This window comes from Gopherus flavomarginatus, chromosome 3 (genome assembly GCF_025201925.1).
Source record: "Gopherus flavomarginatus isolate rGopFla2 chromosome 3, rGopFla2.mat.asm, whole genome shotgun sequence".
Lineage (NCBI taxonomy): Eukaryota > Metazoa > Chordata > Testudines > Testudinidae > Gopherus > Gopherus flavomarginatus.
In genome coordinates this window covers 272,951,738-272,975,024 of record NC_066619.1, presented here as the reverse complement: position 1 = coordinate 272,975,024, position 23,287 = coordinate 272,951,738, and the positions used below count along the sequence as shown (strand labels likewise).

The 23,287-nt window shown below is 44.4% G+C and overlaps 1 protein-coding gene across 2 annotated transcripts in view; it reads right to left on the bottom strand.

Annotated features, from left to right (window-relative positions):
• Positions 1 to 1,786: 1,786 nt before the first annotated feature.
• The window catches only part of SMYD1 (SET and MYND domain containing 1), a 45,957-nt gene continuing 24,456 nt past the window's right edge, over positions 1,787 to 23,287 (bottom strand). The window contains exons 5-10 of one of the 2 annotated variants that reach the window (XM_050943399.1): positions 19,820 to 19,858; positions 15,843 to 16,035; positions 8,743 to 8,835; positions 7,615 to 7,778; positions 4,739 to 4,907; positions 1,787 to 3,004 (exon numbers count right to left, since the gene is read on the bottom strand). In XM_050943399.1, coding sequence (XP_050799356.1) covers positions 2,846 to 3,004; positions 4,739 to 4,907; positions 7,615 to 7,778; positions 8,743 to 8,835; positions 15,843 to 16,035; positions 19,820 to 19,858 — 817 coding nt within the window. In that variant the 3' untranslated portion in view covers positions 1,787 to 2,845. The remainder of the gene's footprint in view (positions 3,005 to 4,738; positions 4,908 to 7,614; positions 7,779 to 8,742; positions 8,836 to 15,842; positions 16,036 to 19,819; positions 19,859 to 23,287) is intronic. The other variant, XM_050943400.1, reaches the window with a different exon arrangement.

Below are 23,287 nucleotides of genomic sequence, written 5' to 3'. Positions count from 1 at the left end.
GTTAATTTAGAGTAACTGCAGCAAAGTCAATGAATAATATGAGAGAAGAACCTGGCCTTATTTCACCGGCCTTTCTGGTCAGGAGTAGTGAGAAATGTCTTGAATATGCCATTAATTTTATCAGCTACTCACCACTGAAGATTGGCAGAATTTGATTTCTGAAACACAGACAAAGAGAAAACATCTTTTTGTTTAAAAATGCTGTTTCTAATGTATTTCCTTTTCAACATAAAACCGACAGCCTTAGTGACACAACCTGCTAATGGCACTGTACAGAACCCAAACCAGTCTCAAAGATGATGTTAGCAGTATGGTCATGGTCTAGTGTTCACTAACAGTGGATGAGAATTGCTTTGTGGGTGCATCTGTTGAACAGGATTAGTTACAGGAAGGTTTAAAGAGACACTTTGTTAATACACGCAGGGGCAATGCTGGTTGTCAGATTGCTGTGCCTCTTCCATGCAGTGAAAATCAACAACACTTAACACCCTGCAAACATTATCTAATCATCTTCCCAGCACTCCTGTGAAACGGATTGGTATCCAATTAGACTCCAGGAGCTCAGTGTGTTTAGCTTAATCAAGAGGAGGGTAAGTGGTGACTTGATCACAACCTGCGAGTACCTTTGTGGACATTTTAATCTAGCCGACAAAATTAGAACAAGATCCACTGGCTGGAAGTTGAAGCTAGATAAATTCAGGCTAGATCAATGAGCGTAATTAACAATTGGAACAAACAACCAAGGGTTTGGGGTGACTCTCCATAAGTGGCAATTTTAAAATAAAGAGTGGACTTTTTTCTAAGAGACATGATCTAATTCAAACAGGAATTAATTCAGGGAAGCACAATGGCTTGTGCTATACAGGAGGCCAGACTAGATGAGCACATGGTCCCTTTTGGCCTGGGAATCTATGAACCTGCACTTTACAGATGGTGAACAAAAGAATGGCCACATTGGGTCAGAACAATAGTCCATTTAGCTCAGTATCCTGCCTTCTGACAGTGGCCAATGCCAGGTGCTTCAGAGGGAATGAACAGAACGGGGCAATCATCAAGTGATTCATCCCGTAACCCATTCCCAGCTTCTGGCAAACAGAGGCTTAGGGACCCCCAGAGCAAGAGGTTGCATTCCTGACCATCTTGGCTATTAGCCATTGATGGACCTATCCTTCAAGAACTTATCTAATTCTCTTTTGAATCCAGTTATGGTTTTGGCCTTCAGCACATCCCCTGGCAATGAGTTCCACAAGTTGACTGTGCATTGTGTGAAAAATATTTCCTTTTGTTTGTTTTAATAACAAACAAATGAATATGAATATGACACAGAAGGCCACATACAAAGGTGAAGCTAAACTGATGTAATTAACATTTCTTTCCAGCCTCACCAGAGTTCACATTTGTTTTAGCTTAATTTAGACTTGGCCAGAGAAAGTAATTGACTTTACCACAGACAATGACAGAGGCGAGACTGGAACACAGATTAAGTTGGCTCCCTTGCCCATTACACTAGACCGTATTCCTTACCACCAGATAAGTCCAAGCTGAACCTGACATTTCTTGAACCAAACCAAGTATGCAGGAAAGATATTGGCAGTGACATCTGTCATTCTCTTCCTAAAGGAGCCTGCCCTTTCTACCCACTCCATGCTCATCAGCGTTCACTTTCTATGGCACATGAGCCCTAAAGCCACCCCTTGGTTATACACTACATTAGACCCATCTGTGGTACTCACTGCAGGCCCCACCTGCACTTCCCTCACAAATTAACTTACACACCAGGCTTAAGCATGGTTTAAATGTTGTTGTATTGAAACAGGGTAAGCACGACACAGTTTGGTCAGCCAACAGTGCTCCAACCCAGGTTAGGACTGGGGACTAAAGTGAGTAGGAGCAATGAGGAGGACATCTCCCACTCCCTCCACTAACAGCAGAAGGGAGCTCCCACACTGTGGTCGAGGGAAGCCATGCTTCCCTGCCGCTCCCTGCCCGTTGGTTGGTGTGATGGAAGCTAACCATTCTGTTTCAATCTTCTTTGGCCACTGGCTTGGACCTACACCAGAGCCCCATTTCTGACCACTGACCTAACCTGGTTTGACTTCATCCATGCTGAGATTTAAACCAAGTGTCTATGCACTTTTTAATTGGCAGGCCAGTGTCAGCTGAGCCATTGCCACCCTAGTTTATACGGCCTTAATGGTACCTAAATTCTTCTACCTAAGGTAGGATCTCTAATTAATCTGCATATTGGTCAAAGCACTGCTTAAAGTCTGCTCCATTCGGCAGGTTAGTTCCTACACTACAAACTCGTTTTTGAACCATAGAAAAATGGCAGGAAAAGTGTCTTTACTTAAAACTTCCTCAGTGCCAAATCCTAATAGCTTTCCTCAGTTTTCACTCAATCCTCACACAGACAAGACTCCCTTTGGGCCGAACCCTGTAGTCCATCCTCATTTTCACTGGGTTTTATCCCCATCTTCACTTAGGCAAGCAGCCGTTGACTCCAATGGAAGTTTTGCTTGAGAAAGAACTGATTGAAACTCCAAGTGAGGGACTTCAAGATTTGGCCTTATATGAAGAGAACTAGCCCTAAAATGAATGATTGCAGAAGAGATGCTATAATGACCCTTTTATTATTTGTGGAAACAAGATCTATTTCCTGTGAAATATTTCTTAGCTGGTGCCCTGAGCTCCTGGAAGAATACTTGTCAAGAGCCACTCTCGGTAGATTTATGTGTTCTTAGTTAGATGGCATTGTGCTCATTACAAATAACCTCTTCAGATTTGGAAGGAAAGGGTTGATGTTCTACCAGATATGCAGGAATAGAGATAACTGGAAACTATGTGGTTACTGCTTTGTGTGGAAGAGGCCTGATGGAGCTTCATTGGTGGGCTCAGGCATAACTTGGATCTTCTGGTTCTTCAGGGCTGCTTCTCTCATTTTGTAATACATGAACTCGTTCTGTTGGAACATGCGCAGCTCCATCTCCGACTGGACACGCATGACCTTCAGGGATGAAATCAAAGGGCAGACCAAGTGGTGAAAACTCTACCATATCTCTCAAAGTAAAGAAATAAAGTACCTTCTAAGGTAGGATAGTGGTCTTCTGCTCCCCAGTTCTGTTAAATGGCTGAACATCGGTGCCATCTAATCACTGTTCAGTAGCCCATGTGACAAGGGAGGATGACCTCAGACCGGTTCCATAACCCGTCCCTCATCAGGGAGGCCAAAGGTTGCCAAAACACAGAGACTCAGCTACTCTCTCAAACCCAGTCATGGTCCCTTCTAGACCAGGCTAATTAGTAGTGTGGCAGCGTGGCGTAGATTGCACTGCCACTGTCTGCTGTGATTCTTCTGCAGACAAATACAGGTTCCCATTCCCAAAGTTGTCAACCCAGAGTTCTTCCTGAGCACAAATTCATGGCCACTGCCAGATTACAGGGCTGCCCCTGTGCCTACACAAGCAGAGAAGAGGTGCTAAGGATTCCCTTTACACCCCTCTGCAGGCCAGCTGGCCTTGGATACAGGCACACAAGGGTAAGTGGGTGCTGTGAGCCCACTATTCTCCTCCTGGAGAAGCTGGGCAAGGAGCAACAGGGAATAAGCAGAGTCTTGACTCCATCCTCCTATACACCAGCCAACTGAGCTAAGTCAGTGCGCCAGGGAGAAAGTGGGGCCTGCAACAAATTACTACCCCAGGAGCAGGGGGAGAGCATATGTAACACAGACACCTCTTTGGTGTGGTGTTCTGTCCCATTGAGTGGCACCAAGACCACTCAGAGAGCGATAAAATTAGTCTGTTCTACAGCCTTAGCTAAGGGCCACATGGCTTTTAGCTCATGCAGCAGAGGCTCATGCACTAAGCTCCAGAGGTCCCAGGTTTGATCCTGCCCACTGATGACCGGGGCCTGTTGGCATTACAATGGAATGAAGTGGATCCCTAAAGCACAATTCCTTTCCTAGGGAGCTCCTGGGAGAGCACAGCAACACACTGCCCCTTATTATGGTCTGAGGAAATAAAATGCACATTTGGCAGTGACTTTAGGACTATACTGCTGAGGCGGTTGCAGAAACACCTATGCATGTCTCTGTCTCTCAAACACACACACCCTGACCTAGCAGTCACAGGGCCACTGTCCAAGTTCAGGTGAGGACGGAGCTGGCACGAGAACATGTCACTTCTCCAAAGGGCCAGCAAAGCCTACCTCCAGCTCTGTAGCTAAGATATTGATGAGAGAAACAACTTGATCGGGAAATGTCACATTTTTCAATTTCCCAACACCGCATTTGGAAATGAAACACTTTGTTTTGAATTGATATTTTTACTTTAAAATGCCAACTTTTTGTCAAAACATCTGTTAGATATGAACACTTTCGCTTCAAATCAACATTCCAAAATGAAACACTTCATTTTGAATCAACATCTTGTTTCAACATTTCCAATTTTTTTATCGCTTTTCATTCCATGAAAGTTTTCAATACTGTATTTTGACTATTTCTCCCAATTGGGATGAAAACCAATGTTAAAACGTTGGAATGTCTCAGAGGATAGGAATTCCATTTTCCAACCAGCTCTAGTGAAATCTAATGGAAAACATATTAACATCACACTGCATGAAGCAAGCTTTATATGAGCAGTTCCCAGCTTTTTAGGCATCTGCTTCACCATTTATTTAAATTTTACTCTTCATATACGACAACAAACCAGATTACACAGACACAGAGACTCTGGTCACCTACCTCCAGGTCTTTGGTGATTGGGTGGGTAGGTCCATGGGTCACCAGAAGAATAGCATAGGCTTTGCAGATCATGCCATGCCCTGCTTCAATGAGACTGGCATGCCAGTGGGTCACCCCTGCCCGCATCACTGCCATCCCTAACTGTGCATTGTTGGGATGGTATATTTTCCTGGGAAAACATTGATAAATTTCACTGTGGTGAGAATCTAACTTTCGAAATGTAAATATTACCCGAAAACACTGTTTGCTGATGGCCAGATTCTGTCACGCTTACTCACACTGAGCGGTACCTCAATCTGTGAGTCGCCCCACTGAAATCAGTCAAACTGCTGGAAGTGGGAGCTACTACTTGGTGTGGCAGAACCTGGCTGGGAACGAACAACGTGCTGAGAGCGAAGTCTGTTAAGCTCTGATACAGGCTCCGAAGGTTTGTAACACCACATGCCATCGATATAACTGCAATCAAGATCCAGTGCTATGCCCCTAACATTGCAGTTCCAGCACAGTGAGCAATCACTTGAATTTACATTTAAACCTAGCTCTTATGTAGCATTTTTCATTTGTGGATCTCAAAGCACTTTGCAAAAGAAGGAAAGTTTAATTGTCCCCATTTTACAGATGGGGACTCTGAGTCACAGCGAGGTGAAATGACTTTCCTCATGTCACCTAGCAGATCAGGGTCAAAGCCAGGACTTAAATGTAGGTTCCATTTCCAGGCTTATGATCCTTCCCCTGGACTACATGGCCTCTCATAAAACAATAGTGGTCAATGGCATTTAAAATAAAACTGGACAAAATGGCAAACAACACACTCCTGGGAACAATTCTTCTTTGATGGGAGGAAGAATTAGGTGATGCGATAGGCCTTTTCTACTTCTAATGTCTATGATTTTAAAACCTGTGATTTCAAAGAATCTGTGCTCACTTTGCAATTTGAGCTACACTTAATATGAGGGAGGAAAAACAAAAATTGCAGAGCTTTAGGGCTGGTCTGCACTGTGGGGTGGGGATCGAACTAACATACGCAACTTCAGCTACACTATTCGCGTAGCTGAAGACAAAAGTATCTTAGTTCAACTTACCTGGCTGTCCTCATGGCGGCAAGTTGACTGCCGCGGCTCCCCTGTCGACGCTGCTTACTCCTCCTGCTGAGGTGGAGTACGGGCGTCGATTTACGGATCGATTTATTGCATCTAGATGAGACACGATAAATCGATCCCCGATAGATCGATTATTACCTGCCAGATCGGGTACCCTTAGCCTGAACAGAATAAAACCCAACCCACTTTTCCATAGCTTTACTGGCTTTGCAGTAGGAACTTGGTTTAGTCAGTAAAGAAGTAGATACAGAGTGTTCAAAGAAGACAGCAATGTTCATCATGTATGACTGAGCTGTCCAAAAGGAGATCACATTAAAATTATCACAACATGGGGGAAGCACCTAGATAAGATGCTGCTAGGCTGCTAAGATGGAAGGAAATTCTAGATGGTTTGAGGCTCTTTCTAGACCAGCTGGGTATTTGTTTCTGGCCAATCACCTCTTGATGGCCAACTGTTGGAAGGAAGGAAGGCAGCTTCCAGGTGCAGATGCTCCAACAAAGCAAGAGACTATTTCACAATGGAAAAGCTCAACAGTCAAAACAAGTTTGAATATATATTATTTCCTAAAGGCCTGTCCCTAACCCCCATCATTGAGTCCTTTAAAATGGGACTGGGCCAAGCCACCTGCAGGGGATCAGAAGGGGATTTCCCCCTCTCCCCATGTATTCTGGGAGAGTTTTTTTTATCTTCTTTCTCGGAAGCATCAGGGATGCCACGGGGCACACTGGGCAAGATGGGCCAGGGCTCTGGGGTAGCATCAAGCATTTGTTCTCTCAGGGGCTTGGCTGACTGGTTCTTGCTGTCATGCACAGAGTCTAACTGATCACCATGTGTGTGGTCAGGAAGGAATTTTCCCCCAGGTCGGATTGGCAGGGACGTTGGGGATTTTGCGCCTTCCTCTGCAGCTAGGGATGCAGGTGATTTGCCTGGATTATCTGGGTGTATCTCATTTAATCATTTCCCTGCCATTGTGGGGGCCTCGGGCACAGGTGCACCTCAGTTCCCCTGCTCTCTGCCTGTCACACATAATACTCTAATCTTGCATGAGTTTCATTTACTTTGGTCTGACTTCAGTTGTTGGGCTTAGTGTGCAGGTCCTGGGTGGGTGTCAATGTCCTGTGATCTACAGGAGGTCACACTGGATGATCTAGTGGTCCCTTCTGGCCTTAAACCCTGACTCTGACACTCAGGAATAAACTGCAAGGAACATTGACTAGCAGTAGCAAGGGCTAGATGTGACCTGAAAGTGGTGCACAGTAAATGGGCAAGACAAAAATTTGCACTTGGTGACACTTGTGCAACCCACCAGAAGTTTTCTTATCACAATAGCATCTCTTTACCAGTCAGAGATCACATTCTAGGAGCACAATGTGTTCTTTATCTAATGATAGGTCTTCTCCGTGTATAATTTTTCTGACACCATCTAAGCAGTTCTGGGCAGCTTCTCAGACAAAAGAGATGGGTTAATGAAACCTGTCCAGTTCCCCTCTGAAGTTATATGCAGATACATTGAAAAATGATCCTGTTTTGGAACTTTCCATTCACAAAGTGAGCAAAATTATTTCTCTCTTTGCTGATAAAAACAGGGCCTGATTCTGAGCTCAGTTATACAGGTTTTACACCAAGGTCACTCTGTTGACCTTAGTGGACTTATTCCTGTTTTACACCCTTGTAAACTGAAAGCAGCGTCAGGCCCAGATTCTTTGTAGAAATGTCTTAATTAAATTATAGAATCAGAAAGAGCCACAGTGAAAACGGGCAATTTGATCACATACATGTAACCATCAACCATCCTCTTTGCATAGCCTGATGCTTCCTCGAACATCTGGAGGTAGGAGAGCACTTCTGAAGCGATGCTCAGAATTCTCAGCAGGTAGATGTTAGTGTCTCCCAGTACGGGCTCTTGTTTCTTCAGACACTCACGACAGAGCTTCACAACCTAGGCACCCATGAAAGGCAAATGAGTTCAAGAGGACGTCACAGCATTGCCTGCTCTAGAATTGCACATCCGCCATGACAGAGCGCTGTATTTTGTATGTTTCACATTTATCCTATTTGCTCAATAGCTGCTCTGCAGAAAAAGTCAGTCATAAACAAGCGAGGAAAGTAAGAGTAAAAGGTGCAAATGTAACCCACTGGTGAGTGAGTTACAGGTTTCCCCTGTGTCCCCGTCCGTAAAGGACATGAGACTATTTCAGCCTCACCTAGGGAGTCTTGGCTCTTAGCTCATGCTTGTAGCTCTGGAGATCCCTGGAGTGCTGGCCAAGATGGCGGCCACCACACAAACTTTCCTCCAATCACTAATGGGCATCAGCAGAGAGATGGGATCAGAGTGACACCAGCTCTGAACCTCTCACATGCTGGTGAAGGGTGGATCCAGCGTCAGCCCTGGAGGTTCAGTCTCATCCTCTGTGAGATGGATCAGAGGGGAAAGACTAGATCTGATCCCCTTGGACACCGAGGGAGTTTAGATCCAGCTCAGAACCATTGTGACTTGGTCCCATCCCTGTTTCATAGCCCTGGAGAGAGAACGGGAGAGTTCCAGCGAGATGGGCAGCCCAGTGGAAGGGTCACTCATTGGCAGGCTGTGAACAGAGTGGTGGAGGACATGGGCAGAGGAGAATGAATGACCCAGGGAGGAAGGAAGTGGATACTGGTGAATTAATTTCAGTGTATCCATTCATTGTCTGCCCCATAAACACTGACATCAGCAAACTGACCCGTCAGCTTGAGTATGCAACTAGTGCCCCTGTCTGCAGGACAGTTTCATTAATATGACAACACAAATGCTGTCAGAGTCAGCCCAGTGGCTTGGTGAGATCAGCTGCCTCAAGAGAGAGCCAGGCCTGCTTCCTTTCCCTGAAGTTCTGCAGCAACGGGAGACCAAAGACATCGTGACTTACTTCGTGGTAGACCCCCTCGGAGCGGGCCTTGTTGATCTTCTCCAGGGTGTCCTTGGAGAATTGAAGAACTTCCTTCACTACGTCTTGGGAGGGCTGGGGACAGCATTGGAAAGCTATTGAAATGAATTCACTTCTGAAGTAACACCCATGCTCCCCAGACTAGAACCAGCTGCCATACTGAGGTCCTGAAGCTTGCTACCATTGAACTCAATAGTAAAACTGCCACTGATTTCAACGGGAGCAGATCAGCCCCTACCTGTACTAACCTACAGTGTCACTCAGAGCTGCTAACGCATATATATGGCCTGATTGTGCTCTCACTGGGATGGGGGTGTGGGGGCGGAGAGGGACCTGAGTAGTTTGGGGGGCTTGGTTTTGTTTGTTTGTTCATGCAAAATGTCAAAAGTTAGTGATTGGCAATTGAGAGACTCTTGCAAACCTCAAAGGGGAATGAAAAAGACTGAGCATGGGAGATAGAAAACAGGCTGCCCTCAGTGGGGTTACATGGAGTCACCAGGTGCTGCATGTGCACAATGTATGGCAAGATTGGGGCCATGGACTGAGACTTCCATGGAGTTATACCAGGGAGGAATTCAACCCCATATTTTATTTACATACTGGAAAAACTGTCAGCATTTGGGCCAAAACATGACTTCCCACCTGGCCTTGAAAGCATGCTCCTTCCATCTGTCCACGCTGGAATGCCGGTTGCAAGCATTCCAAAACCACAAGTCAGGCCCCCAAAATATTGAGATTGTCTTAAAAAATCATGCAATTTAAAAACTAATTACTGTTGGGTTCTTTTTCTTTGCCTTCTGTTTTTTGAGTTTCTGGGGTTCCCACTTCTTTGCAATAAGAACGGCAATACTGGGTCAGACCAAAGGTCCATCCGGCCCAGTATCTTGTCTTCCAACAGTGGCCAATGCCACTTGCCCCAGAGGGGATGAACAGAAAAGATAATCATCAAGTGATCCATCCACTGTCGTTCATTCCCAGCTTCTGGCAAACAGAGGCTACAGACACCATCCCTGCCCAGCCTGCCTAATAGCCGTTGATGGACCTATCCTCCATGAATTTATCTAGCTCTTTTCTGAACTCTGTATAGTCTTGGCCTTCACAACATTCTCTGGCAAGGAGTTCCACAGGTTGATTGTGTGTTGTGTGAAGAAATACTTCCTTTTGTTTGTTTTAAACCTGTTGCCACATCAGTCATGATTTTATAGATCTCTATCATAACTGCCCCCCCAGTCATCTCTTTTCCAAGCTGAAAAGTCCTAGTCCTATTAATCTCTTCTCATATGGAAGCTGTTCCATACCCCTAATCATTTTTGTTGCCATTTTTTTTTATCCTTTTCCAATTCCAACGTATCTTTTTTGAGATGAGGCGACCACATCTGCACACATTATTCAAGATGTGGGTGTACCATGGATTTACATGGAGGCAATATGATATTTTCTGTTTTATTATTTATCCCTTTATTAATGATTCCCAATATTCTGTTAGCTTTTTTTTTTTTTTTTTACTGTCACTGCATATTGAGTGGATGTTTTCAGAGAACTATCCACAATGACTCCAAGATCTCTTTTTTGAGTGGTAACAGCTAATTTAGACCACATCATTTTATATGTATAGTTGGGATTATGTTTTCCAATGTGCATTAGTTTGCATTTATCAACACTGAATTTTATCTGTCGTTTTGTTGCCAAGTCACCTAGTTTTGAGAGGCCCTTTTGCAGCTCTCCGCAATCTGCCTGGGACTCTTCATAGTCTGCTCTGAAATTAATTATCTTGCTGATTTTTATATCATCAGCAATTTTTGTCACCTTACTGTTTACCCCTTTCCCCCGATCATTTATGAATATGTTGAATAGGACTGGTCACAGTACAGACCCCTGGGGGACACCACTATTTACCTCTCTCCATTCTGAAAACTTACCATTTATTCCTACCCTTTGTTTCCTATCTTTTAACCAGTTACCAATCCATGAGAGGACCTTCTTTCTTATTCCATGAGAGCTTACTCTGCTTAAGAGCCTTTGGTGAGGGACCTTGTCAAAAGCTTTCTGAAAATCTAAGTACACTATATCCACTGGATCCCCCTTGTTGACATGCTTGTTGACCTCCTCAAAGAATTCTAGTAGATTGGTGAGGCATGATTTACCTTTACAAAAACCATGTAAATTCTTCCCAAACAAATTATGTTCATCTATGTGTCTGAAAATTTTGTTGTTGACTATAGTTTCAACCAGTTTTCCCGGTACTGAAGTCAGGCTTACCAACCTGTAACTGCCGGGATCACCTCTGGAGCCCTTTTTAAAAACTGGTGTCACATTAGCTATCCTCCAGTCATTTGGTACAGAAGCTGATTTAAATGATAGGTTACGAACTACAGTTAGTAGCGCTGCAATTTCACTTTTGAGTTCCTTCAGAAGTCTTGGATGAATACCATGTGGTCCTGGTAACTTATTACTGTTTAGTTTATCAATTTGTTCCAAAACTTCCTCTAATGACACCTCAATATGGGACAGTTCTTCAGATTTGTCACCTAAAAAGAATGGCTCAGGTTTGGAAATCTCCCTCACATCCTCAGCCATGAAGACCAATGCAATGAATTCATTTAGTTTCTCCTCAATGGCCTTATCATCCTTGAGCGCTCCTTTAGCATCTCGATCGTCCAGTGGCCCCACTGGCTGTTTAGCAGGGTTCCTGCTTGTGATGTACTTAAAAAAAAATTGCTATTAGTTTTTGTGTCTTTGGCTAGCTGTTCCTCGTATTCTCTTTTGGTCTTCCTAATTAATTTTTTACACTTCATTTGCCAGTGTTTATGTTTCTTTCTATTTTCCTTACTAGGACTTAACTTCCACTTTTTAAAGGATGCCTTTTTGCCTCTCACTGCTTTTTACTTTGTTGCTTAGCCACGGTGGCACTTTTTTGGTTCTCTTACTATGTTTTTAAATTTGGGCTATACATTTAACTTTAGCGTCTTTTATGGCGTCTTTAAAAAGTTTCCATGCAGCTTGCAGGGATTTCACTTTTTGCACTGTAGCTTTTAATTTCTGTTTCACTAACTTCCTCATTTTTGTGTAGTTCCCCTTTCTGAAATTAAACGCTACAGTTTCCCCCGCAATCACAAGGGCTAGAAATCTACTTCTTTTGTTTCTAAGGAAAGCTGAAGTTGTTTTATAATCACATGATGCCTTGAGGTGGGGCTTCAAGAAAAACACCCTTTATTGTGAAATTCACAATAAAATTGACAACACTGTTATATGACCAAGAACCAAAGCAGTAATCCTGGGTTTGTACCTGAGGAATAGATTTTGATCCCTCCTGAAAGAAGAAGGGGTTTGGATTCAACGCTCTAGGTTTGTCCCGTTGTTTGCTTTTAACATCTGGAGTGCGGGAGGTCTGGAGAATCTTTCTGTTAGATTTTGCTAAATTTGTGGAGACAGACACCTGTGATCCTAATGACAGCCAGGCTAGAAAGGGCCCTGAAAGTTTACAATACGAGGAACAGGAATGGTCTTTTTCTCAGAGTCTATATACAGAGTTATAGCTTAAAAGACTGAAACTACTGAAGATAACCAGATTTTAACCCGGGTTTAAGCCTAAATAGTGCTTTTGGGATATGTCTACATTGCAGGTGAGGGAGCACGTCTCCCAGCCCAGGTAGACAGGCACATGCTAACGCTGCTCAAACTCACCCTAAAAATAACAATATGGACATTGTGGCACAGGCTAGCCACCAGATTGTGGTCGTGGGGCCAGGCAGGCTTGGACGCAGCCAGCCAGCTCATGCCGCTACCTGTGCCTCAACATCCACACTGCTATTTTTAGCATGCTAATTCAAGCAGAGCTAGTGTATGTCTTTTCTAGCCCAGTTGGGGCTCACGCCTCCCGGTTGCTGTGTAGAGGTACCCTTGGGGTCCTAGCCTGTTCTGCAGACTTTGTTCAAAAGGCATTTTGATGTCAATGCAAGTTGTTTCGGCTGAGTAAGGGACTTCTATAATGGGTACTTGAAATGTAATTTAAACAGTAGCAGCATATGCTCGGGGGGAGGGGGGGCGGAGGGGCTATCCCATTTGCCTACATGAATTGTCAAATGAAAGCTGTTTCCTGCCTTCACTAAGAGCCTAATCCCGGTCCCACTGAAATCGATGGAAGCTTTGCCACTCATTTGAAAGGGTGAAGGATCAGAGAATGGAACAGTTGTTGAGTATGTAAACTGTCATTCCAGCATATATTCAGAGGGCATTTTCCATGCAGCTGTGAGGGCTGCTACTAACCAGGGACTGAGCCTGAATTCGGAGAATGTAGAAAAGCTGGGCAGCAAGCAGACATTGTCTCCTGTTAAGGTCAATACCAAGATTTATTACCTATGCATGGAGAATATTTTTAATATGTAAAATCCCAGGCCTTGCATAGGTGCAGGGAGATTTTTCCATGAGAGCACTAAAAGATATGGAAAATATTCACCCTGAAAGAGACACACGCTGACTGTATGTATAGCAGATCCCCAATGACACACGCACACAGAGACACACAAGCCTTGCTCTGTCTCTATCCTATGAGCAGCCGCAGAGGCATGGTTTAGCCCTGCTGAGTACAAGCCCACCTGAAAAGCAGTGGGTATGTGCCTCCACTCCTGTACTGGTGCTACCATGACTACAGTGCTATTTATACACACACTAGCTGGATGAGAACTAACACAAGTATATGTACATGAGCTGGGAAATCGCATTCCCTCACTCGTTGTGTAGATGTAGCCTAAAGGTTTACCAGCAGGTGCTATAGAAAGCTCTCAGATTTTTGAATATATTGCTGGAGGTGTTCAGACCCCACAGTGATAAGTGTGGTACAAGTGACCACAGATGCAGAATAGAGACAGGTAATTTACTAGTACACTATGAATTATTATCGTAAATAATAAAACGAAACAAGAGTTTAATTTGCAGTGGTCTCCCAGCAGTTAGTAGGAGTTACGGGCTGCATGCAGCCCTTACTCATGTGAGTGGTTCCTGGTTGTACAAGTAGTCCCCTCGAGTTCAATTAGGGCCTGATCCTGTAAACCTTTACTTGCAGGAACGGTCCTAACAATATCAAGTAGAAGAGTCACATGGCAGGATCAAGCTTTTACTGATTTCAGTGATGCTACTTGTATGAGTGCAAAGTTGCAGGATTAGGTCCTTAAGGTAGTTCAGCTGTGCTTTGATTTAGAGAGGGGCTGATCATTGTGTGATGTGATAGGGCAAGGCCAGATGGCTACAGTAAAGTACTGAGAAACAGCTTTGTTAGCCCCAGGCTAAACAAATCCCTAGTACCCCGGTAACCAAATGGCAGTTGCTCCAGGTTAATCAAGGCACCTAGGGCCAATTAAGATTTTTCTAGAAGGCAGTGGAGATAGCTACTTTAATTAGAACACCTGCAGCCAATCAAGGCAGGCTAATCAGGGCACCTGGGTTTAAAAAGGAGCTCACTCCAGTCAGGCAGGGAGGGGCCAGAGGAGAAGGAGCGTGTGTGAGGAGCTGGGAGCAAGAGGGCAAGGAGCTGAGAGTGAGAGAGTGTACTACTGGAGGACTGAGGAGGACAAGCATTATCAGACACCAGGAGGAAGATCCTGTGGTGAGCATAAAGAAGGTGTTTGGAGGAGGCCATGGGGAAGCAGCCCAGGGAATTATAGCTGTCATGCAGCTATTACAGGAGGCACTATAGACAGCTGCGATCCACAGGGCCCTGGGCTGGAACCTGGAATAGAGGGCGGGCCCGGGTTCCCCCACCAAACCTCCCAACTCCTGATCAGACACAGGAGGAGCTGACCCAGACTGTGGGTTCCACAAGAGGGGAAGATCACTGAGGTGAGCAAATCTGCCAATAAGATCAGGACCCACCAAGGTAGAGGAGGAACTTTGTCACAGTGAATAAAGCTATTCTTCCAAGAACTCAAGTGGAGCTGAATAATAAACAAACACAAGTCACTATGCTTCACTATGCCTGTCATGTGAACTCCCCACAGAGAATCGACTCAATGCAGCCACTCACAAAGACCTAGCCAGGGGTTCTCATAACAATTTTTTTGGTAGCCTCAGAGTGTGGCTACCAACTCTTGCTGGTGGCCACTCAGACAATTTTTCCTAAAATACTTAACTTTATGAAAAACAAATAAATATGCACATTTATGTATCCAAATCATAGTAACTTATTTATGGAGGGTTTTTTTTTTGCAGACTCAATAATCAAAATAATTTACAGTTATCTCTATTCTTTACTGGATCTAAACAGAATAGAAACACAAATAAGGTACTTTGCATGTTCTTGTTTTTTTTATTGTTGTTTCTTTTGCTTTTTTGATTGCATTTTTTTAAACTTGCTAGCTATTAAGTCTACTTCTGTGAAAAGTGACATCTGTATGTTTGTTAATATCACTTTTCACAGCAGCAGACTAGTTAGCTAGATGGGAGGCAGCGAAAGTGATATTAACAAACATTCAAATCTTACTTTTGCCAGCAAATTTACTCAGACCTGGCAAGCTGGGGCACAAATTAAGTCTTGGATGGGGAGGTGAGTAGGGAGACAACAGGGTGATGGAGGGGCAGGGGTCAGCTCGGAGATGGAGGCCGGGGGATGGAGCCCGCCATAGTGCAGCCAAAGCCTGGAGCCCAAAGTCCCGCGGTCAGAGCCAGTGGCAGCAGCCCGCTGCTGCACAGCCGGACCCTGCCATCTGCCACCCCGGGGCTGAAACCAGAAGCCTGAGTCCCACCATCCCCGGGAAGGTGGGGAACTCACACTGGCTGTCTGCTCCTCTGGTGTCTGTGGCTCCAGAGGTGGGCAGAATCCAACCCCTCCTGGCAGCCCCAGAGGAGGGGCTGCTGCTTTGCCCCTTCCCCCCAAATCACTACCCAAGAAAAGCACCTGGTGGCCAAAACACTGACCTAGACCCTGTGTTTGTAACCAGGGAAACTTACTTTTAACCCAGCTGGGCTAGCTCTGGCCTACCCAGTCTCCTATTGCCTGGGGGATAGCCCCTACTATCTGCTGCAATACAAACAGTGAAGAAGAAGCATTGCCCCATGACTGAGAGCTGCTAACAAAGTCAGTGATGTACCTTGTTTTCACCTTCTTTTACCGCCAGCATCAGATCATCTTTGATCCCTTTCTGGCAGTGCTCACACGTGCAGTCAAAATAGTACTGCTTCTGCAGCTGCTGCCTCCGCTCTTCGCTGACATTGAGGAAATCAACATAGGAGACAGTCAGCTCTTCCCCAGGTGAGATCTTACCCAGCGCACGCAGCTCGATTCTGGTTTCAGACAGAAAGAGATGTGGAGTTAGAAAGAGACATCTCAAGTCCAGGACACTGTTTGCAAAATGGAAAGGGACAATTTCCACTAAAGATCCTGCCTCCGATAAGCAAACTGTTGCCTTAAAGGACCACTTTAACCCTTCAAATACTGAAGAAAATACACATCTGTGCAGCACTTCAGCTATTCTAAATCACACTACAAAATGCCTCGTCCAAACCCTTCACCACCTCTTGCCCCTCTCTCGGTCCCAACCAGAAGTTCACTTGAAAGTATAAATGGCCTGAATTGTGATATTCAGATCTGGATCCACTTATATAGTTAGGGGCTGAATCTAAGATACAAACTTTGATTATGTTTAAGGGTAGTTGGATGTGGATCTTTGGTTCCAGGCCATTGCTCTGTCCTGGTTTACTGGGGAATCTCCTCAAATGAAGACACCAACACTTGATAGTGCACAGCTACCACTAAAACTAGCCTTTCTGATCATGTCTGCACCCTGTGAATAAAAGCACTGACTAAACTGCCTCCCCACCCCATCTAGACCATACTGGACTCAGTGTAAAACATAGTGTGGATTCCTGAAAGGCGGGAGAGACTCTTTGTTTTTTCCAAAGCCCTGGATCAGGAATCTGAAAGTGACTTTCATGTCCCTTCACCCATCTCTACTCAAAGATTAAGCAAACCCTTCAGTGAAGATGGCCACGCTTCAAATGTACAGTGAGGCCAGTCTTACGTGGGCTTCAGGTTTCCTAACAAAACTGTCCCATGTTTCTAATTGCAAGCATGTTACTATTGTCTTTACTGACCATACAGAAAATACCAACTGCTACTACAGTACTCTGGTGAAAGCTGCGGAATGATGCCAGCCCACCCCCTTAAAGAGCCAGCACTTTGCATCTTCGTTTCATCCTCTAGCATGTGTTTAAAAGCCCTGGAATACTCAAAAGTCCACCATAGCTTGTTTCACTGGAGCAGGCCAAATTCTCCTCTGCTTTATACTGGTACAAGCCCCCTGATGTTAATGGGCTGCACTGGTGTGACTGAGAGGAGAATTTAGCCCAACAGGGTTACTATCTAAGGGGGGGAAAGCTCCATCAAGTGACTGTGCATAAGGCCCTCGGAGATAGTTAAAAGTACTAGGTTGTTTCTATATATCTCTCCTTCATTTGACCCTTTTTGACTCTTTCCCCCCCATCCACCTATTAGCAACTCCTTAGCACTAGATCACTACAGTTTTGAGAACAGAGCCCCAGGGCTGTTCCCGCAATACCAGTTAGTGGGCAAAATGTATTTGTGCATTGCTAAGCATATATCAGCAAAATGGAGCTAGTCCAGTGACCGGATCTACAGTACATTTTACCTTGTTTTAATCTATCACCATGCTCCCAATCCTGCTATTACTCAGCTGTTTAGTTGCATGACCCACCACAAAGGGCCGCGTACCTCTCTACGAGGCCTGGGGATTTGTAGCGAATGAGGTCTATACTTCAGCAAATCATGTCCAGAGGAACCCCTCACCCCCACCCCGGCTCTCAGAGCAGGATAAAGCCCTACAGGGAGTGTTCACTGCCTTGAGAGCAGCAGTAACGACATTAGTTTGTAAACTGCAGAGCTAAATGGAGCAGCACACCAGACCTGAGCGGGAGGAAAGTGGGGCCTTGGGAAGTGAAACAATTCAGATAGTTATCCTCTTTTACTAAAGGTTTGAGCCTGTCCCTACTGAAGCCAATAGCAACATTCCCGTTGACTTCAGCAGTACAGGGGAGGTCAGAGTAGGTTAGATAAATGTCTATTAGGGATGGTCTAGACAGTATTTGGTCCTGCCATGAGGGCAGGGGACTGGACTCGATGACCTCTCGAGGTCCCTTCCAGTCCTACAGTCTATGAGTCTGAGATGGGAACTCCTGACTTTCACTGAAACAGCGGCACCTAGTGCAAATACAGCCAAAAGCATACCCACAGAATTTTCAAGGGATGGATGGAGCAGATCTATTTCATTGATTTTCATTACTGCATTTTTTCAAGAGGATTAAAATTTGTGCAGGATAACTATGTTTTTTGACCATAACTATGAAGAGGGTTCTAGCCCACAAAAGGTTATGCCCAAGTAAATTTGTTAGTCTCTAAAGTGCCACAAAGACTCCTCTTTTTTTTTTTTCTTTATGCAGGGGTCGCAATTTTGAATCTCTCAGCCATAAAATTCTAGGACTGCTACCTAAGTTATTCATCCGGTGCGGCTGGCCCTGACCACCTGTTGCATTAGATTATATCAACAGGCTATTTCATACTAGACTCATCACTGGACATGCCGTCAAAAAGGACAGCTATTAGTTATGTCACAAGAAAGTACTAAATTTACACAGAGTAAGGTGCAACCAAGTGTGACTCTAAGGAGAAAATGCATAAGGTACAGTATCCATGGTGAAGATTTACATATATGCACATCCCTTTTCAGACTTAGTGGGGCCTTAACTAAGGCCAATCATAAACTTAGAGAAACAAAATCAAGCTTTTGAACTCTGATGTTTTCGTAGCCCAAGCACAGTAGACATTTAGGTATTTTTAACCAGCCAGCCGTACCATAGAAGGAGCTGGCAAAATTTTGTGGAAAAAAAGAAATACCAGGAATTGTTTGGAACTATACAGTTATGGGGACACTATCTACTTGATAACGGCTCAAAACAGGGTTTTTAAAAGACTTTAAGATCAACAAAACTGCTCCCACGACCTTCCCTTCTTCCTCCAAGATTCCAATGAACTTGCAGTGTCTGTAACTGGAGCATTGCCCCAGTGTGCGGACACAAAACAGCCAGAAAGTGAAGTTGACCAGATATGATGTCTGTAAACAAACACAAAACTCACTAGTCTATTTTCATGGAAACGCACTGAGGAAACAAACAACATTAATGGTGAAAATCATTTAAAAATATTTCAATTCTAATTTATGACAATGAATTGCCTGCTTGTTTTGGATGCAGATCCTATTGAAGTCAATGGAGCTCTGCTGGTTTACATGTGTTGAGATTCTGGATCATATATGTTAAGACAACAGTGTCTCTTTAAACTAAACAGATTGCAATATATCAAGTGCAATGAGGTAACCAGAGAATTAAAAAAAAATACACCTTTAAAAATCCTTTTAAAACATCACACAGGAAAATATTTTGAACAGGTAACAATGGCATCGTAAAAAGGCATAACAGGAACAACTTTTAAAGATAAAATTGGATAACATCTAAATCTCAGTGTATTGCCGCTATAGTCAATGCATCCAGAGGGAACTGTTTGTTACAAAGAAACAGAGTATTTAGTTTGTCAGTAATGCAATCACTTCTCATCTCATAATAAACCGGGTTTTATTGCAATTATTTGGGGGTGGGCAAGGTTAGCGAGGTCTTGCTGGACTTTCATGCTCTTTCTGTAGTTGAGAGAACAGGAGTGAAGAGTGCATGAAGGGAAACACTGAAGCAGGCAGGGGAAGGAAGGAAGGAGGAGACAGAGAGGGCATTAACAAGTGGCAAGTCTGAGCATATTGAATAATGTCAGCTTTTTTAAAAATCTACTACAAAATGCAGAGGTTACAAAGGGAGGCTTTGGGTTTAGTGGGACTTTACACATGGTAGGGGGAGGGAACATTTACATTCTGAGAATGGATAGAGTGAAACTATCCACAAACCGAGGCAGCTTCAAGCCTCATCATTGTTGCTTGTGGCTTTTAGTTAACACAGGGTCAGAAGGGAAGGTCAAAGGGGAAGGATTATGCTTACAAGACCAACCCACCTCATCTGTGTGTGGAACATTGATCTTACAGCCTCATGACTGAAAGACAAAACAAACATCTGCAGTTTACACAGGTACACGTACGACACAAGCAAAATGGAATCGGCACATACAGTATGTGGAACAGTAGCTGCTCACAGCCTGGGGGACATACAGGGGTCCCAGGGACAGACACGTATCCAGTTGCAGGGTGGAGTCTGAAGCGATGTAGCTCTCTGCTGCCACTATACAGCTGCTGTAACCGAATCGGCCATCGGTGGCCTGGGGCAATTTCAGCTGGCAGCTGTCCTGGCACTGTGACTTAAGGAGCATTCTGCACAAGACTGCATGTGAGTGTCAAGGGGGAATCAGGTCTATCTGCAGTTAGTTTAGCCATGGACAGGTGTTATCTGCTAGGATCTGGGCATATATGGACAGCCTCAGTCACTGGATGAGAAAGACTTATATTTTGCAACATTATGGAAAGAATGGATCTGATTTTTTTCGATAAATCATGAATCACTCTATTGACACCAATAGATATACACTAGCTTAAAACCAGTGTGAAAGGAAAATCAAACCCAGTTATTAGAAACATAGAAATGATCATATCTGATCAGCCCCATTAAAAATAATGGCAAAATACCCATTGACTGTTATGGGAGTAGGCCCCATCACCTCTTACTGGTTTCAGAGGAAGACAAGAAATGGCCATAATGCCCCTGGCTAATTGTGAGAGGGGTGGAGAGTGTCCTTCCTGACTCCACTGAGTGGTCAGCAGATGTCCCAAGCATGATATTTGTTCACAAGTTTACCCACTTTACAAGTCTTGGTAAATTCATTGAGGGGAAAACTGCATAGAGAGCTGGAGAATACCAGTGTCTGAGACATTTTTTTGAGAGGGGATTTGGGAGAGCAGTAATTAACCAGATAATAAACCATCTGTAAAGTCATGATTTAAACCATCTTAAATGTATGACTTTTCATGGAGAAAAATCCTCCACATTTTCCAGGGAAGTTAATTCTGAAACTCAGCTGAACCTGCCAGCTGCAGGGCCCCTTGGTTTGCCAGATGAACACTTGTTTCCTAAGCACTGTACTGAGACCTCCAACTCACTGCACATAGGACCCTGGAAATCTAGAGCTAAAATAGTAATAGGTCTCAGGACCCATGAGAAACAGCAATGTTCCAAGCAAAGGTGCAGATTCTAAGCTCAGACATGTGGTGGGCGTTGATGTGCATCTATGTAATTGATTGCTAGTGTGCTCACACATTGCTAGTTTGCTTGCACTTCCTCAGCACAGCCCAGAGTATGGGGACCCAGGAGACCTTGTCTGTGGCAGAACCTCACTGACATCACAATACAGGGGGGCAGGCTCTTACGAGGCCATGGAGTAGGTGCACTTCCCCTGTGCCTTGCAGAGGCCAGCTCCAGAAGGAGTCTTGGCCCATGGCTGCACTGTCGGCATTTGGGAGCAAGGTGAGGGAAGACCACTAGATCAGCTGTTACGTGGATTCTTGCGCCATCACTCCCAATGGAGAGGGATACAGGCAGTGTGGAAGCTAGTTCTACAGCTGTGGCTGGAGTAGCAAGCGTGGAGAAGCTCCACTGCCATCCTGGGAGCAGAGAGGAAAAGTTCCTGCAGCCCAGGCCCTGTGTAGATCTGCAGTGTGCAGCCCAGGTCTGTGCAGCCGTGTCAGGTGGCAATGGCAAATAATCACAGAAGGAGTCACTTTCTTCTAGCACTGAACAAAGACATTTATTAGGAGCAGGGAAACAGTATTGTCCTGAAATCTACTCTTTCTTTGTTTCCCTGGAAAGTTTCTGCCTCAGAACATCCCCAGCCCTCTTCCTGCCACAGATTAAAGAAACAATGCATGTACCCTCATTCATGGGGGAGGATTTGGGGTGTATGCACAGTAGTGGAGTCCTAAAGAGACAGGCCAGAGTGTGCCACACATCTGAGATTAGAATGCAGCTCAAAATATTCTCCATCTTTTGAAGGCAAACACTTGGCATGACAGATAGCTCTGCAAGTAACCCAGGCCTGGTGTGCAGTGCCTATTGAAAGTGAACTGGAATGCCTTTTTAAAAAAATAACCAAATGGTTTAAATTCAGTAATAGAACACGTGCATGGGCGTACATAACTGCCAAAGAGCTAAGATCAGATGTGAGAGTTGTTGATCTCACTACTTCGCTATCTATCTAGGTTCTCATAAGGTCCCATCACCATGACATAGGTCTGATTCAAAGCCCACTGAAGTCAATGGAAACGCTCCCATTGATCAGGCCCTATCTCCCCAAATCCAACAGTTACAAAGCAGTTTCCTGCTCTTTTCTCATTCCCCATTGGTGGGTGTAGAAGCTTCAATGGTTGGTAGATGCCATGAGGGTTACAGTCTGATTCCTGGCACCCCTAAAGCTCTCAGTTTTGGTGCATAAGGAAGATAATTAAGGGGACACCATTAGGCTGATTTAGGCCCAACATTTAGTTTTTGTGAAGATAGGATGTGACAAACCCTACGAACAATATAGCCATTCTGAAGTTTTCTTATTTTAATTAAAGTGACAGCAGTTTTGCTCGGATTTATACGCTGTGTGCCAGATCCCCAGCTAGTGTAAGTCAGCATAGGTCAGTATAAGTCAATGGAGCAATGCCCATTCACACCAGCTGAGGATATGGCCTTCCTTGTATGTTAAAATCTGCAGGCATGATCCCAAGAGGTGCTGAACACACACGCACCCCTCCCATTGACTTAGCTGGACAAATGTTCTGGCAGCTGGCAACCTACCAGCCCTGTCCAACTGGTCTGCTGGTGCTGTGTTTTCCACTGGAACTTGTCCAATCCCTTTCAGTCTCAGCTATTATTTTTAGCTGACCCCAGGAGGAATTGTGGGTGCTCGGCACCATATTTACATGAGGGTCTCCGTTCACATACATCAGTCACAATTGATATTAAGGTTCCATTTATAAATGGTTTATTAAGGGTTAATAAATGATTACTAGGAGTTATAAGCATGTCAGACACATGAGTATATTGTGTTATAGATGGTTATAAACTCATCAAGGTATTATATGTGGTTACAAGCCACAGTTATAAGCAACCTATTACCTGGACTTTGATAACAATTGCTTTACCATAAACATCCATTCACCGTAAATTATTTATAAGTGGAACCTTAATATAAAGTGTAACCAATATGTCTTGTTACTCTTTTACTCCATTTGAGTGTTATAGGCCTGATCCAAAGCCCACTAAAATCAATTGAAACAATGGCTTCAAGGGTTTGGACCAGGCCTTCTAGGTGTCTTTTGCGTATTTGTTTTGTGCACCAAAAAACAGTAAGAACAACAACAACAAAAGACAGAAAAAGCAGCAGACCTGCAGCTCACCATGAAGGGGTCTGGCTTTCCTGTGTCTAATATTTTGTTTTCCGCAAACAAGCCAGAAAAAGAGGAAACCGAGGGATTTTCCCAAGGTGCAC